The sequence below is a fragment of the Heterodontus francisci genome, chromosome 32, assembly GCF_036365525.1.
Source record: "Heterodontus francisci isolate sHetFra1 chromosome 32, sHetFra1.hap1, whole genome shotgun sequence".
Lineage (NCBI taxonomy): Eukaryota > Metazoa > Chordata > Chondrichthyes > Heterodontiformes > Heterodontidae > Heterodontus > Heterodontus francisci.
In genome coordinates this window covers 31,907,077-31,920,731 of record NC_090402.1, presented here as the reverse complement: position 1 = coordinate 31,920,731, position 13,655 = coordinate 31,907,077, and the positions used below count along the sequence as shown (strand labels likewise).

Sequence of the window (13,655 nt, the reverse complement as noted above, 5' to 3'; positions counted from 1 at the left end):
GAAGGAGTGCAATATTGTTTTATGAAAAGAATAATGTTTATAACAAGCACTCCGACTACTAATAGCATTACAAGGCTGCAGGGGTGGTTGTGAGTTGGGATTGGGGAGGTGGACAGGAAGAAGTGTTCAGCCATGATCGTCCAATGATTGTGGTGCAGGGAAGGCCTGGTGGACTAGCTGGATTTTCCCTGCCCTTTAATTTTGCATGCTGTCATGTAGACCCCCACCTGCCAAGAATGAAGCATATTAATTTTGTCATATGAATATTAATTTTAAACTGTTGCTGGAGTGAACAAAGGACTTGTTACAAAAATCACCAGACACTTGCCGGAAAATCATTTGCATATTAACAGACAGTACTTGGAGAGACAAAGGACTATTCCCTGGTCCATTTAACCCTAAAAGGACTGTGATCACCAGACATTGAAGGTGAGGAAGCTCACATTCCGGGATGACTGATAAGATGGCAGAATTCACAAACAGAAGTGGTCAAACCAGCTAGTCACATGACTAACCTGCTGGGCGACACAGTGGTTAGCACCGCAGCCTCACAGCTCCAGGGACCCGGGTTCGATTCTGGGTACTGCCTCTGCGGAATTTGCAAGTTCTCCCTGTGACCACGTGGGTTTTCGTCGGGTGCTCTGGTTTCCTCCCACAGCCAAAGACTTGCAGGTGATAGGTAAATTGGCCATTGTAAATTGCCCCTAGTGTAGGTAGGTGGTAGGGAATATGGGATTACTGTAGGGTTAGTATAAATGGGTGGTTGTTGGTCGGCACAGACTCGGTGGGCCGAAGGGCCTGTTTCAGTGCTGTATCTCTAAAATAAAAATAAATAAATAAACCCGGGGTCTTCTGAATTGTGCCACAGAGAAAGGATCAGAAGGCTGTTTGAACAGGAACCTTGAACAAGGAAGCTTCTCTCTCTCTCTCACTCTTTCTCCCAAGACACCGGACCCATGGAAGACACGTAAACCTCAAGAGAGAAAAGACTCCTACATTGGAACAAGTTGAAGCGTGCAATGGGCCCCAACAAATTGCAAGACGTACCGGCAACCAAAGACTCCACTTTGAACTTAAAGGACTGTAACTACCAGATATTGCCTCAAACATTTCTCCTTTATTCCTTCTACTTTTTCTGTCTCGATCTGTGTGTGTTTATCGCGTATGCATGCTAATGTGGATGTGTCACATATTCGTAGTCGTTAACCGGATTAGAGTTTAAGATTAATAAACTTCTACCTTTCTTGTTTAAATCTAAGAAAACCTGTTTGATTTCTTTGCCTTACAATTGGAGCAGTGAACAAGGATTCATTAAGGGGAAGCTAAAAACACGGTGTTTTAAAAATTAAACCCTGTTACGGTTAAACCAGGCAAAGGCTGAAAGGGAACCCCTGGACCCCTCTCACCTGTCGTAACAATGTTCATATGAGAAACAACTTCCTAAAACCTGTTGAGGCAAAGAATTAAAAAGTGGGAAAAAAAAATCACAAGCCTTGCACTCGGCACAGACAAAGTATAAAGATGCTGGCATGAGAACAATGGAGTACAGTTGAGACTAGAGAAGAGCAGATGCAGTAGCCCTGGGTGATGTCTCTGTGAAGGACGGCCTACAGCAATGTTGCCACAAAAAGCTTGCAAATGCTGAGAATCCAAAAATAATAAGATCTAACAATAACTTTCTATCTGAAGCATTAATCTAATTTCAGATGCTGACACACCTGTCGTGTATTTCGAGCTGTTTCTGTACTTACTTAAGCTTCAACTAATGGTCCTTTATCTTGGATCCAGTTTTAACAACCAATAATACTTCAATTACTATCAGCTTTCCATCTCTCCCATTTAGTAATCCAATCTCATTTCTTATTTATTCTACATAAAGTTTCATATTCACCTCTTAAAACAATGAAGCCCATAGTTTAACAGAAACTCTTGTGGGAAAGTTGTGTGAGGTGAACTGATGAGGTGCACATTGAAGTTAAATGCTATACATTCAGTACTGTAAAACTCTCCCCAAGTATTCTATTTGCCATGGATCATTTTTAACGATCAGATTATAGGATGTGTGTAAAGCATGATCACAGAACAATATTATCTTAGTTTCAGATGTGGTTTGATTTAAACCATGCCTTCTGCACCCATCACCACTGAAACAGGATGATTTATCCATCAGTCTCAAATCTTTGCTGTCTTAATAGAGGGCAACGTCAAGATCTATGGTCATGACTAAACTCTGGGAGCTCAGTGGACAACAGATTTGCACAAAGCAGTGCAAAAGGTTCCTTTTCTTCAAAATGAAAATTGTCATTGTGCAAAATGATTTGACAAATTTTAGTTTGTGTTCATAAGGAAAACGCAAGGGCCAACCTGCATAATCATGACATCACTTTGCTCTCAGGCAGCATGTCACAATAATGTTGTCAATCTGATTTTCTACACCAGTTAAGGAGAATTTAGTTCCTGCAGATTATCATGGACAGAAAAACAGCAAAAAAAAAACCCTGAGACTTACATACAACTTTAGCACTTAAAATACCTTTGGCCTGCTTTTGTTTGCTGCCAATTGCCCCTCCATTCGCTTGTTTTATGACATGCAGATTTCTTCGAGAGAAAAATATAGGCAAGGGCACTTGTCACTGACCTTGAAGAAAGCCTCGCTGAGAGATCTAGTGATCTCTGTGGTGGCAACTTTACATCTCTTAATGTGCATCGGATCATATTATTCTTTAATGGGGATTCCCAGCTTGGAGTTGCTATCAAGCTGTCCATGCAGCCAATCATATTAAAGAAGTCTCACAGCCAGCCAACCAGGAAATTAAAAACACTAAAATCAAATCGCTTTAAAACTTTTTACAGAGAGCAAAATAAAGATTGGGGTATATACATGGGGTGAAGGTAGAAGCTGAAATACCATGGAAAAAAATCATTAAAAATTTTTTCAAAAAATGTAGTTTTAAAATATCTAGTAATTAATCATAATGCAGGCATTTATTAATACTTCACAAACATAAAATTATATTTTCAGGGCCAGATTGTTGTTCAGCAACAGTTATTACTCAGATTGCCGATAAAAACCCAGTTACACCTGACTGAACAGGGTGCAACTTTTTATGGAGTTTCAAGTGATATGAGAGTGGAAAAGGGGAAATTCTCGCCACATCAATTGATTTCAAATGATTGCTGGCTCGGAGGTAGGGTTAGAGGTGGGGGAGGGGCCTCCACAGTGCAGCTGTTGGCAGAGTAGTGAGTGACAGACTGCAACTTCAGGATTTCCACGTTATTCTGCCCGTGCACTAAATCCTGAAGTTGCGATCTGTTTCAGCAGGGTAATGTTGGTGAACACTGATGGTTCGGCGTCAAAAGCCCCCACAAAAACCGGGCCAACCATCTTGTTTCAATGTTTTCAGTATAACTACAACTACCCACAGGAACTTTAAATACAACAGGGCCACAACTAAGATAAGGTACAAATCTGCAGTCTAAACAGCAAGCCCAGCTGAACAGTATGAACACGACAAACTTAAAGAAGGATGCGTGAAGTTGGACCTGAAAGGTGCTCTGTTCTCAGGCAGATAAAGAAACATCAGTAAGTGTTTGGTTATGAAGCACCTATTACCTCAGTCTTACCATTTCTACACCCACTGGGATAGATGTACACTATGTGTGCTGGCATAAAATAAGATAAAATAAGATTGTACAATGTTCAGCACCATTCGCAATTCCTCAGATACTGAAGCAGCCCGAAACCAGATGCAATAAGACCTGGACAACATCTAAGTTTGGGCTGATAAGTGACAAGTAACATTCGCACCACACAAGTGCCAGGGAATGACCATGAGAGAATCTAACCATCTCCCCTTGAAGTTCAATGGCATTAACATCGCTGAATCGCCCACTATCAACATCCTGAGGGCTACCATTGACCAGAAACAGAACTGGACAAGCCACATAAATACTGTCGCTACTAGAGCAGGTCAGAGGCTGGGAATTCTGTGGCGAGTAACTCACCTCCTGACTCCCCAAAGCCTGTCTACCATCTATAAGGTACAAGTCAGGAGCGTGATGAAATACTTTCCACATGCCTGGATGGGTGCAATTCTAACAACACTCTAGAAGCTCAACACCATCCAGGACAAAGCAGCCTGCTTGATTGACACCCCACCTACCACCTTAAACATTCACTCCTTTCACCACTGACACTGTGCACCATCTACAAGATACACTGCAGTAACTCACCAATGCTCCTTTGAGAGCACTTTCCAAACCCGCAACCTCTATTACCTAGAAGGACAAGGGCAGCAGATGCATGGCAACACCACTACCTGCAGGTTCCCCTCCAAGCTACACACCATCCTCACTTGGAACTATATCGCCGTTCCTTCACTGTCACTGGGTCAAAATCCTGGAACTCCCTCCCTAATAGCACTGTGGGTGTACCTACACCCCAAGGATTGCAGCAGTTCAAGAAGGCAGCTCACTGCTATCTTCTCAAGGGCAATTAGGGATGGGCAATAAATGCTGGCCTTGCCAGTGACGCCCACATCCCACAAACGAACAAAAAAAAATACAGGTGATACATGTAAAACATGCTGCTGACTCATTATCACTGTTTTACACATTGCACAAAGTTCAGATCTACCCCCTGTCTATTCGAGAATCTCATTGTTTTCCAACACAGAAAGTCGCACCAGTTAATGCGGTGCAAGAAATCTATGATGGGTAGGAACACAGTGTAGACTCCATAGCTGGACATGAAAAAGAATCTAGGGCCTGAAGAGTCGGGAATCCATTCACACAGCTCAATCCAGTTAGCAGCATTCCAATTATGGATTCAAAGTGAGAGGGTCTCACTGAGATACTTGTTCTGTTAAAAACCTAAAAATTCCACATTTTGAATTCTGGAAAGCACACGCACATACAAACAAATTAATAAATGAGGTATTACCTACTGCTCACTTCTTAAAGGGAAATGCAGATTCTAATTTTGCTTTCCTCAGTATTATGGCATGTTACATGTGCAGGTCCCCCCCCCTTTACCCCCCTTCCACCCCCCTCCCCTTCCCTGCTCCACCCTCTCAGCTCACCCCCTCACAACCCCGTCCCAGCCCGCCCCCCCTCGCACCATCTTCACCCCGCACCCCCTTCCCCTGCACCCCCCCCTCCTCCCTCTACCCCTCCCCCTTGCATCCCCTCCTCCCACCGGCACCATCCTACACCTGTGTAGGGGCCCCAACAACCCCACTGCCTTGTGGGCGTCTCGGGAGAGACCAAGGCTAAGGGAGTAAACCCTAACAGAAAATCCGGAGCGGAACCCCGTAGGCGGTCATGTGTCACCTTTGGCATGTTTCCGGCAGTTCCTGCAGCCATACTGGTGCCAAACGTCGTGTCCTGCACTCCTTTGGACCCCACCAGAAAGGCCGAGAGGGGGGTTTTGACGACTGGGCAACTCTCAACCTCCATAAATTTGCCCAGGCATGCGCCATGGAGAGGTCACTCCATAGTTGCCTCACAGCGACTGAAACAACACGGAAGGCAGCAGTTACGGGTTATAAGTCCAGATAAATTGGCGTAGAAACTGGGCGCCACGGGTTGCCTTTGTCGGTGGGAGAGGTCATTGCACCTCACTGGACAGCTACCGCCCGCCTCAAACCGGGCAGCCCCCGGTCAATAAGGTTCTGTCCCGCCACAGTCTGCCTGCTTCAATGGGTGCTTGGAGCTCAGGGTCATTGCCCGAAAGGTGGACTGATACACCGCACCAAACAACATGAAAAAAGGAAAGAAGGTACCAGCCCTTCGCTTTGCAAGCTGGAACGTCAGAACTATGTGTCCTGGCCTGTCGGAAGACCTTACACAAATCAACGATTCTCGGAAGACCGCCATCATTAACAACGAGCTCAGTAGACTCAATGTGGACATTGCAGCACTTCAGGAGACTCGCCTCCCCGCGAGTGGCTCTCTAGCAGAGCAAGACTACACCTTCTTCTGGCAGGGCAGGGATCCTGAAGAACCAAGACAGCATGGAGTGGGCTTCGCCATCAGAAACTCCTTGCTCAGCATGATAGAGCCTCCCTCAAATGGCTCGGAACGCATACTGTCCATCCGACTGCTCACCACCTCTGGTCCAGTACACCTACTCAGCATCTATGCTCCAACACTCTGTTCCGCACCTGAAGCTAAAGACCAGTTCTATGAACAACTCCATAACATCATTAGCAGCATCCCCAACACCGAACACCTATTCCTGCTGGGGGACTTTAATGCCAGGGTTGGGGCCGACCATGACTCATGGCCCTCCTGCCTTGGGCGCTATGGCGTTGGAAGGATGAATGAGAACGGGCAGAGACTGCTTGAGTTGTGTACCTATCATAACCTCTGCATCACCAACTCGTTCTTTCACACTAAACCCTGTCACCAGGTTTCATGGAGGCACCCAAGATCACGTCGTTGGCACCAGCTAGACCTCATTGTCACAAGGCGAGCCGCCTTAAACAGTGTTCAAATCACACGCAGCTTCCACAGTGCGGACTGCGACACCGACCACTCCCTGGTGTGCAGCAAGGTTAGACTCAGACCAAAGAAGTTGCATCATTCCAAGCAGAAGGGCCACCCGCGCATCAACACGAGCAGAATTTCTCACCCACAGCTGTTACAAAAATTTCTAAATTCACTTGTAACAGCCCTTCAAAACACTCCCACAGGGGATGCTGAGACCAAGTGGGCCCACATCAGAGACGCCATCTATGAGTCAGCTTTGACCACCTACGGCAAAAGTGCGAAGAGAAATGCAGACTGGTTTCAATCTCATAATGAAGAGCTGGAACCTGTCATAGCCGCTAAGCGCATTGCACTTTTGAACTACAAGAAAGCCCCCAGCGATTTAACATCCGCAGCACTTAAAGCAGCCAGAAGTACTGCACAAAGAACAGCTAGGCGTTGCGCAAACGACTACTGGCAACACCTATGCAGTCATATTCAGCTGGCCTCAGACACCGGAAACATCAGAGGAATGTATGATGGCATGAAGAGAGCTCTTGGGCCAACCATCAAGAAGATCACCCCCCTCAAATCTAAATCGGGGGACATAATCACTGACCAACGCAAACAGATGGACCGCTGGGTTGAGCACTACCGAGAACTGTACTCCAGGGAGAATGCTGTCACTGAGACTGCCCTCAATGCAGCCCAGCCTCTACCAGTCATGGATGAGCTGGACATACAGCCAACCAAATCGGAACTCAGTGATGCCATTGATTCCCTAGCCAGCGGAAAAGCCCCTGGGAAGGACAGCATTACCCCTGAAATAATCAAGAGTGCCAAGCCTGCTATACTCTCAGCACTACATGAACTGCTATGCCTGTGCTGGGACGTGGGAGCAGTACCCCAGGACATGCGCGATGCCAACATCATCACCCTCTATAAAAACAAAGGTGACCGCGGTGACTGCAACAACTACCGTGGAATCTCCCTGCTCAGCATAGTGGGGAAAGTCTTTGCTCGAGTCGCTCTGAACAGGCTCCAGAAGCTGGCCGAGCGCGTCTACCCTGAGGCACAGTGTGGCTTTCGTGCAGAGAGATCGACTATTGACATGCTGTTCTCCCTTCGTCAGATACAGGAGAAATGCCGTGAACAGCAGATGCCCCTCTACATTGCTTTCATTGATCTCACCAAAGCCTTTGACCTCGTCAGCAGACGTGGTCTCTTCAGACTACTAGAAAAGATCGGATGTCCACCAAAGCTACTAAGTATCATCACCTCATTCCATGACAATATGAAAGGCACAATTCAACATGGTGGCTCCTCATCAGAGCCCTTTCCTATCCTGAGTGGTGTGAAACAGGGCTGTGTTCTCGCACCCACACTTTTTGGGATTTTCTTCTCCCTGCTGCTTTCACATGCGTTCAAATCCTCTGAAGAAGGAATTTTCCTCCACACAAGATCAGGGGGCAGGTTGTTCAACCTTGCCCGTCTAAGAGCGAAGTCCAAAGTACGGAAAGTCCTCATCAGAGAACTCCTCTTTGCTGACGATGCTGCTTTAACATCTCACACTGAAGAATGCCTGCAGAGTCTCATCGACAGGTTTGCGTCTGCCTGCAATGAATTTGGCCTAACCATCAGCCTCAAGAAAACGAACATCATGGGGCAGGATGTCAGAAATGCTCCATCCATCAATATTGGCGACCACGCTCTGGAAGTGGTTCAAGAGTTCACCTACCTAGGCTCAACTATCACCAGTAACCTGTCTCTAGATGCAGAAATCAACAAGCGCATGGGTAAGGCTTCCACTGCTATGTTCAGACTGGCCAAGAGAGTGTGGGAAAATGGCGCACTGACACGGAACACAAAAGTCCGAGTGTATCAGGCCTGTGTCCTCAGTACCTTGCTCTACGGCAGCGAGGCCTGGACAACGTATGCCAGCCAAGAGCGACGTCTCAATTCATTCCATCTTCGCTGCCTTCGGAGAATACTTGGCATCAGGTGGCAGGACTATATCTCCAACACAGAAGTCCTTGAAGCGGCCAACATCCCCAGCTTATACACCCTACTGAGTCAGCGGCGCTTGAGATGGCTTGGCCATGTGAGCCGCATGGAAGATGGCAGGATCCCCAAAGACACATTGTACAGCGAGCTCGCCACTGGTATCAGACCCACCGGCCGTCCATGTCTCCGTTATAAAGACGTCTGCAAACGCGACATGAAATCGTGTGACATTGATCACAAGTCGTGGGAGTCAGTTGCCAGCATTCGCCAGAGCTGGCGGGCAGCCATAAAGACAGGGCTAAATTGTGGCGAGTCGAAGAGACTTAGTAGTTGGCAGGAAAAAAGACAGAGGCGCAAGGGGAGAGCCAACTGTGCAACAGCCCCAACAAACAAATTTCTCTGCAGCACCTGTGGAAGAGCCTGTTACTCCAGAATTGGCCTTTATAGCCACTCCAGGCGCTGCTTCACAAACCACTGACCACCTCCAGGCGCGTATCCATTGTCTCTCGAGATAAGGAGGCCCAAAGAACATGTGCAGGGCCAGTAGGATAGTTGCACTCGTTGTCTCACCACATGCAGTGAACTGGGAACTATCTGTTCCTTGTAGAAGACCTTGGTTAGGCACCAGTTAGAAAACTGGGTCTAGTTTTGATCTCCTCACATGGTGGGGATGTTGAAGCTTTGGAAAAGGTGCAGAGGGGGGGGAGGGGTCACAAGATTAACTCCTAGTCTAAAACAACTCAGTGACCCACACAGGCTAAAACAGCTGGATCTCTACACTTTAGAAAAATGAAGAACAGGGGCGATTAAATCAAGGTTTTTTTTAAAATAAAGAAGGGTCACAATGTGCTTATGTGGACCAATTATTTCACCTCAGTCGGTTAGGGAGGACCCAGGGTCATGCTCACAAGTTATGTAGAGGCAGAATTAGATCGGATGTTTGGCAGTTTTTCTTTTCCCAGAGAAGAGTGGAGACTTGGAACAGGTTACCTGCTTGGGCTGATTGGCTGTGTTCCTTCAAGAGAGAGCTGGACCAGTTTCTGGGTGGGGTGGAGATCATCTCTTGCAAGGGATAGATATTCTGTAATGTGGTCTCCTGGACAAGTTCGATCACTGGAAGGGATCAGAGACAAATTTTCCAGATACCCCTCCAATTGGCCTGAGTTTGTATTTGTTCTTGTTTGCCTCTCCTGGGTTGGGGGAGGGGGGTGGGGCAGGGGAGAGGACATGGCTGTAGGAGGGTGGGGAGTAAGTGTCTGCATTGTGATGCAGAAGGCATCACAATTACATGGGATAAACTAGATAGTCCAGAGGGTTTCTTCCTGTCTATCATTTTCATGTCATAACACGTCTGTTCTGGCACATTAGTTTGACACTATTTTTAGAAACTGACAACACAGCTTTTACAGATATACATGTGGCACAGAATTGGGAATAGTGGACTAAAAGTTAAACTGAGCAGAACAAAGCATCTAGATTAAAAGACATAACAGTTTGCACGCATCTGAAGGATGTTCATGCTGGATAGAGAATAGAATGCTTCCCAATTCAGATACTCATTATCAGCAGCAAGCTACACAGTTGGATGGAGAGTAAAGTTCCCTTTACTCTGCACCAACCTCTAAAGAACAAACCCCTCCATTCCAGTTCTGATGAAATGTCATTGGCCTGAATCGTTAACTCTTGTTATTCTCTCCACAGATGCTGCCAGACCTGCTGAGCATTTCCAGCACTTTCTGTTGTTATTTCAGTTTTCCATTGCCGGCAGTATTTTGCTTTTATATTACTCCCTCCACTCTACCAGGATAACAATGTTTCCATTTGCCACAGCATTCATTCTATGTGTGGCCTGTCGAAGTGAGATTGCCAATTCATGCAAATTACGGACAGTTTTGTGTTGTACTGAATTGACAGTAGCTCAAACTAAATCCATACAGGACTCCTTCAGACATCAGAAAGGTGGGCCTTTCATCCCCAGTCTGGCTTAATTTCAACCTAATCCCGCAGATATATAATCAATACTCAGCCCACTGCCCAACCCAGATCCCCAAAGGATTCTTTCTAAATCCACACAGTCATAGAGTCATAGAGTTATACAGCACAGAAACAGGCCCTACGGCCCATCGTGTCTGTGCTGGCCATCAAGCACCGAACAAGCTTCTTCAATATTCCACAAAGTGTCTTAGTATTCACAGTGGAGTTCTGATCAGCAATGGCAGAAATAGACAAGGGCGTAGAAACAGAAAACATGCACAACTCAGAACACACAAGAAGTTAAGCTAAAAATCATCTTCACTTTTCTTTGAGTTTTGATGTTGCAGAGATAGAGTTTTCCCCAGAAGGTTTAAATGCAAAGTCAATTAGTTACCTGTTTGTACACTGAAGTTCAGAGGTGGGCCAATTTCAGCTTTTTGTGCATGTGGGATGGCAAACGTCATGACCTTTGAAGCCTGGTTAAGTGATGATGCCAACTGGACACTGTAACTTGGTTTTGGAGGGTCAGCATACAGGTTCACCTGAGTAATTAAATATGATGTAAATGAGCACAGATTTGTGACTTTTTTTTTTAAACACAGAGAACTATTACAGCAGAAGATAGAAACAGAAAAACCAAAGTCTACTTGCTGCAGCCACATTTTCGTTTAACCTGTTCCTCCCACGAATAAAAAAAAATTCCAGCCAAAAAGCTATGTACATTGCCTAGTCCCAGGTGGCCTCAGCCAGGTCTAGAAACCACACAGAAATTTTGGCCGGCCAGGTCCTTAATTAGCCCTGGTGGGAACTTCTGCCACTCTGAGACAGGAAGTCCGCCCTTCAAGAGCTGCCGGCCAATCAGGGTCGGCAGTTCTTCAGTCCCAGCAGTGCTACCGAATTAATTGGCCAGTTGAGGGCCTTAATTGGTGGTTTGCCAATTCCCCCGCCATTGTTAAATTGGCAGGAGCAGGTAGGCACAGGAACAGCACCCTAGCCTCCCACTCAATTTTATGCCCCCCTCCCGAGCCAGCTCCCAGGGGAGGGGGTGTGCATAAAAGCGTAAAATTCCAGCCAGTGTTGCAGCATCACAACGCGTTACGTCAGTCACATGATAAGCAGCAAAGTAAGCTGACAGGGTTTGAATGCTTTGGGAAGAAGCTACTATATATTTCACTTTTAATACTCTCCATCAACCTATCATAACATTGTGGGAGATTGTAAAGAAGAAAAATGTCTATTTACAGAAATGTGAAGACTTCGACCCTTGTTGGGGCTGGAGCAAGCAAGACACTCAAGCCACCCACACTCAGTGCCCAATGTCATGAGATTCTTTGTGTTATCTTAAGCGACACACTGAGGTACATGGATTCCAGTTGCTTGAAGATCTCTAGAGGGTTTATTCACAGCTAAACTAGTATATACAATATAGAGCAAACTATATACAGAACCTTTGTCCAGGTTGTTACAGTGCAGAATGAACATGGCTTCTAGTCACATGACTATATCCTGGTACTTAGCTCATTAGCATACTGAATTCTTAAAGGGACATCACTCTTAAAACGATCATACAACACCCAATGAGCCCTTTCATTCTTTCTCCTGCTCACCTTGTTGTTTCTGCTAAGGAATGACCAGAATCCAACCGATGCAGAGTGCTAATCAAACATGCAGAACACCAGTGTGTGTATTTGCTGGTATTGTATATTCTGCACGACACCATGAATTGGGAAAGCAAGCTAACTTGGTCTGACTTGAACGAAACTTGCTAAAAAAAATCATTGTCTATCACAGCAAATTGTGTAAATATCAACCTAATATTACTAATAACATCTTCTATTATAGAAAATAGAAAAATGTCCCAAGGTGCTCTTAAAGGTGGAGAGGGAGGTGGAGAGGCAGAATAATTTAGAGAGGGAACTTTAATACAAATAACAAAAAACTGCAAGTTCTGGAGAACCTGAAATAAAATCGGAAAATGCTGGAAATACACAGAGAACATTTCTGTTTTATCTTGACATTAAGTAAAAACTGTGATGTCCTCGGGACTTGGTTGAGGTTTAGCCGTTTAGTATAGTATATGAGGCAAAGACAGAGAGACAAAAACTGCAGCAGCTGAACATAAAGGCTTCTCCTTTTATGCTGCCTGTTTTAGTTTCACTTTCCTGGCATGTGTGTTCTACAGCACCCTCTAGAGTACACAATGCACAATGCAATTGCAATTTCAAAACACTACAAAAACTATCAAGAAAAATCTGCATTTTTTCAATCTTTCTGACATATTTCCCAGGTGTTTTCAAATATGTCAATTTTTCTTTGTCAAAATGTTTTCTTGTGGTGAATTGTCGAAGGAATTATTATTGTCCAATTGCACACCAACACAAAGCTAATATTACTAAGTATCTACAGCCCACGGTAGAGTCCTGCTACCCGACCCGAACCCGACGGGATCCAACAACAATGTGTCGGGTTCGGATCGGGTCGGGCCCATCTTCCGGGCTTGGGTCGGGTCGGACCGAGTCCAGGTTGAGTCGGGTCGGGCCGGACACAGACGTTAAGTACTCTGCAGGTAAGTATTGAAATTAAAAAAAAAACTTACCTGAGCTGAGAGTCCAGGATGAAACTGAGTCTGCGCAGTGCGCGATGACGTCACTATGACATCATCGTGCATGCGCTGCAGCTCGCTGGAGCTTTCCAGTGAGAAGGTAAGTAAATTGATGGTTGGGTCGGGCTTGGATCGGGCTGAGTGGGATCGGGTTCGGGTCAGGTCGGGTCGGGCTCGGGGCAAAATCGGAAGGATTCGGGCCGGGTCGGGCTCGGGTCTGCTATGGTTCGGTCGGGTTCTTTTTCCCGACCTAAAGCAGGCCTCTAGCCCACGGCACCATCAAATAAGGAAGTTGAGAGAGGGAGAGACAAGTGGTTCAGAATACTAGTGGAGGACAATCGAAAGCCAAACTGCATATATTACATCCATCCAGTGGGGTTAATTTTTATCAGGCATCATTTTGGGCCATTGTTATTTGCGAGATCTTGCTACATACACAATTTCCATCATGCTGACATAACAATAGAAACTGCATTTCAAATGATTTCACTGCACCGTCAACTGCTTGGCACCGAAATTAAAGAAGGCGAACAACAAATACTAAGGTCAAAATACTAAGCGTATGGAACAACCTTTTTCAATTAGTGTGATACTTATGGAGTGA

The 13,655-nt window shown here is 45.7% G+C and overlaps 1 protein-coding gene across 6 annotated transcripts in view; it reads right to left on the bottom strand.

The window, feature by feature from the left end:
* The window catches only part of akna (AT-hook transcription factor), a 207,652-nt gene that overhangs the window by 69,365 nt on the left and 124,632 nt on the right, over nucleotides 1-13,655 (bottom strand). For all 6 annotated transcript variants that reach the window (XM_068012641.1, XM_068012643.1, XM_068012642.1 and 3 more), the window contains one exon: nucleotides 10,844-10,991. In XM_068012641.1, the coding sequence (XP_067868742.1) occupies nucleotides 10,844-10,991 (148 nt within the window). The remainder of the gene's footprint in view (nucleotides 1-10,843; nucleotides 10,992-13,655) is intronic.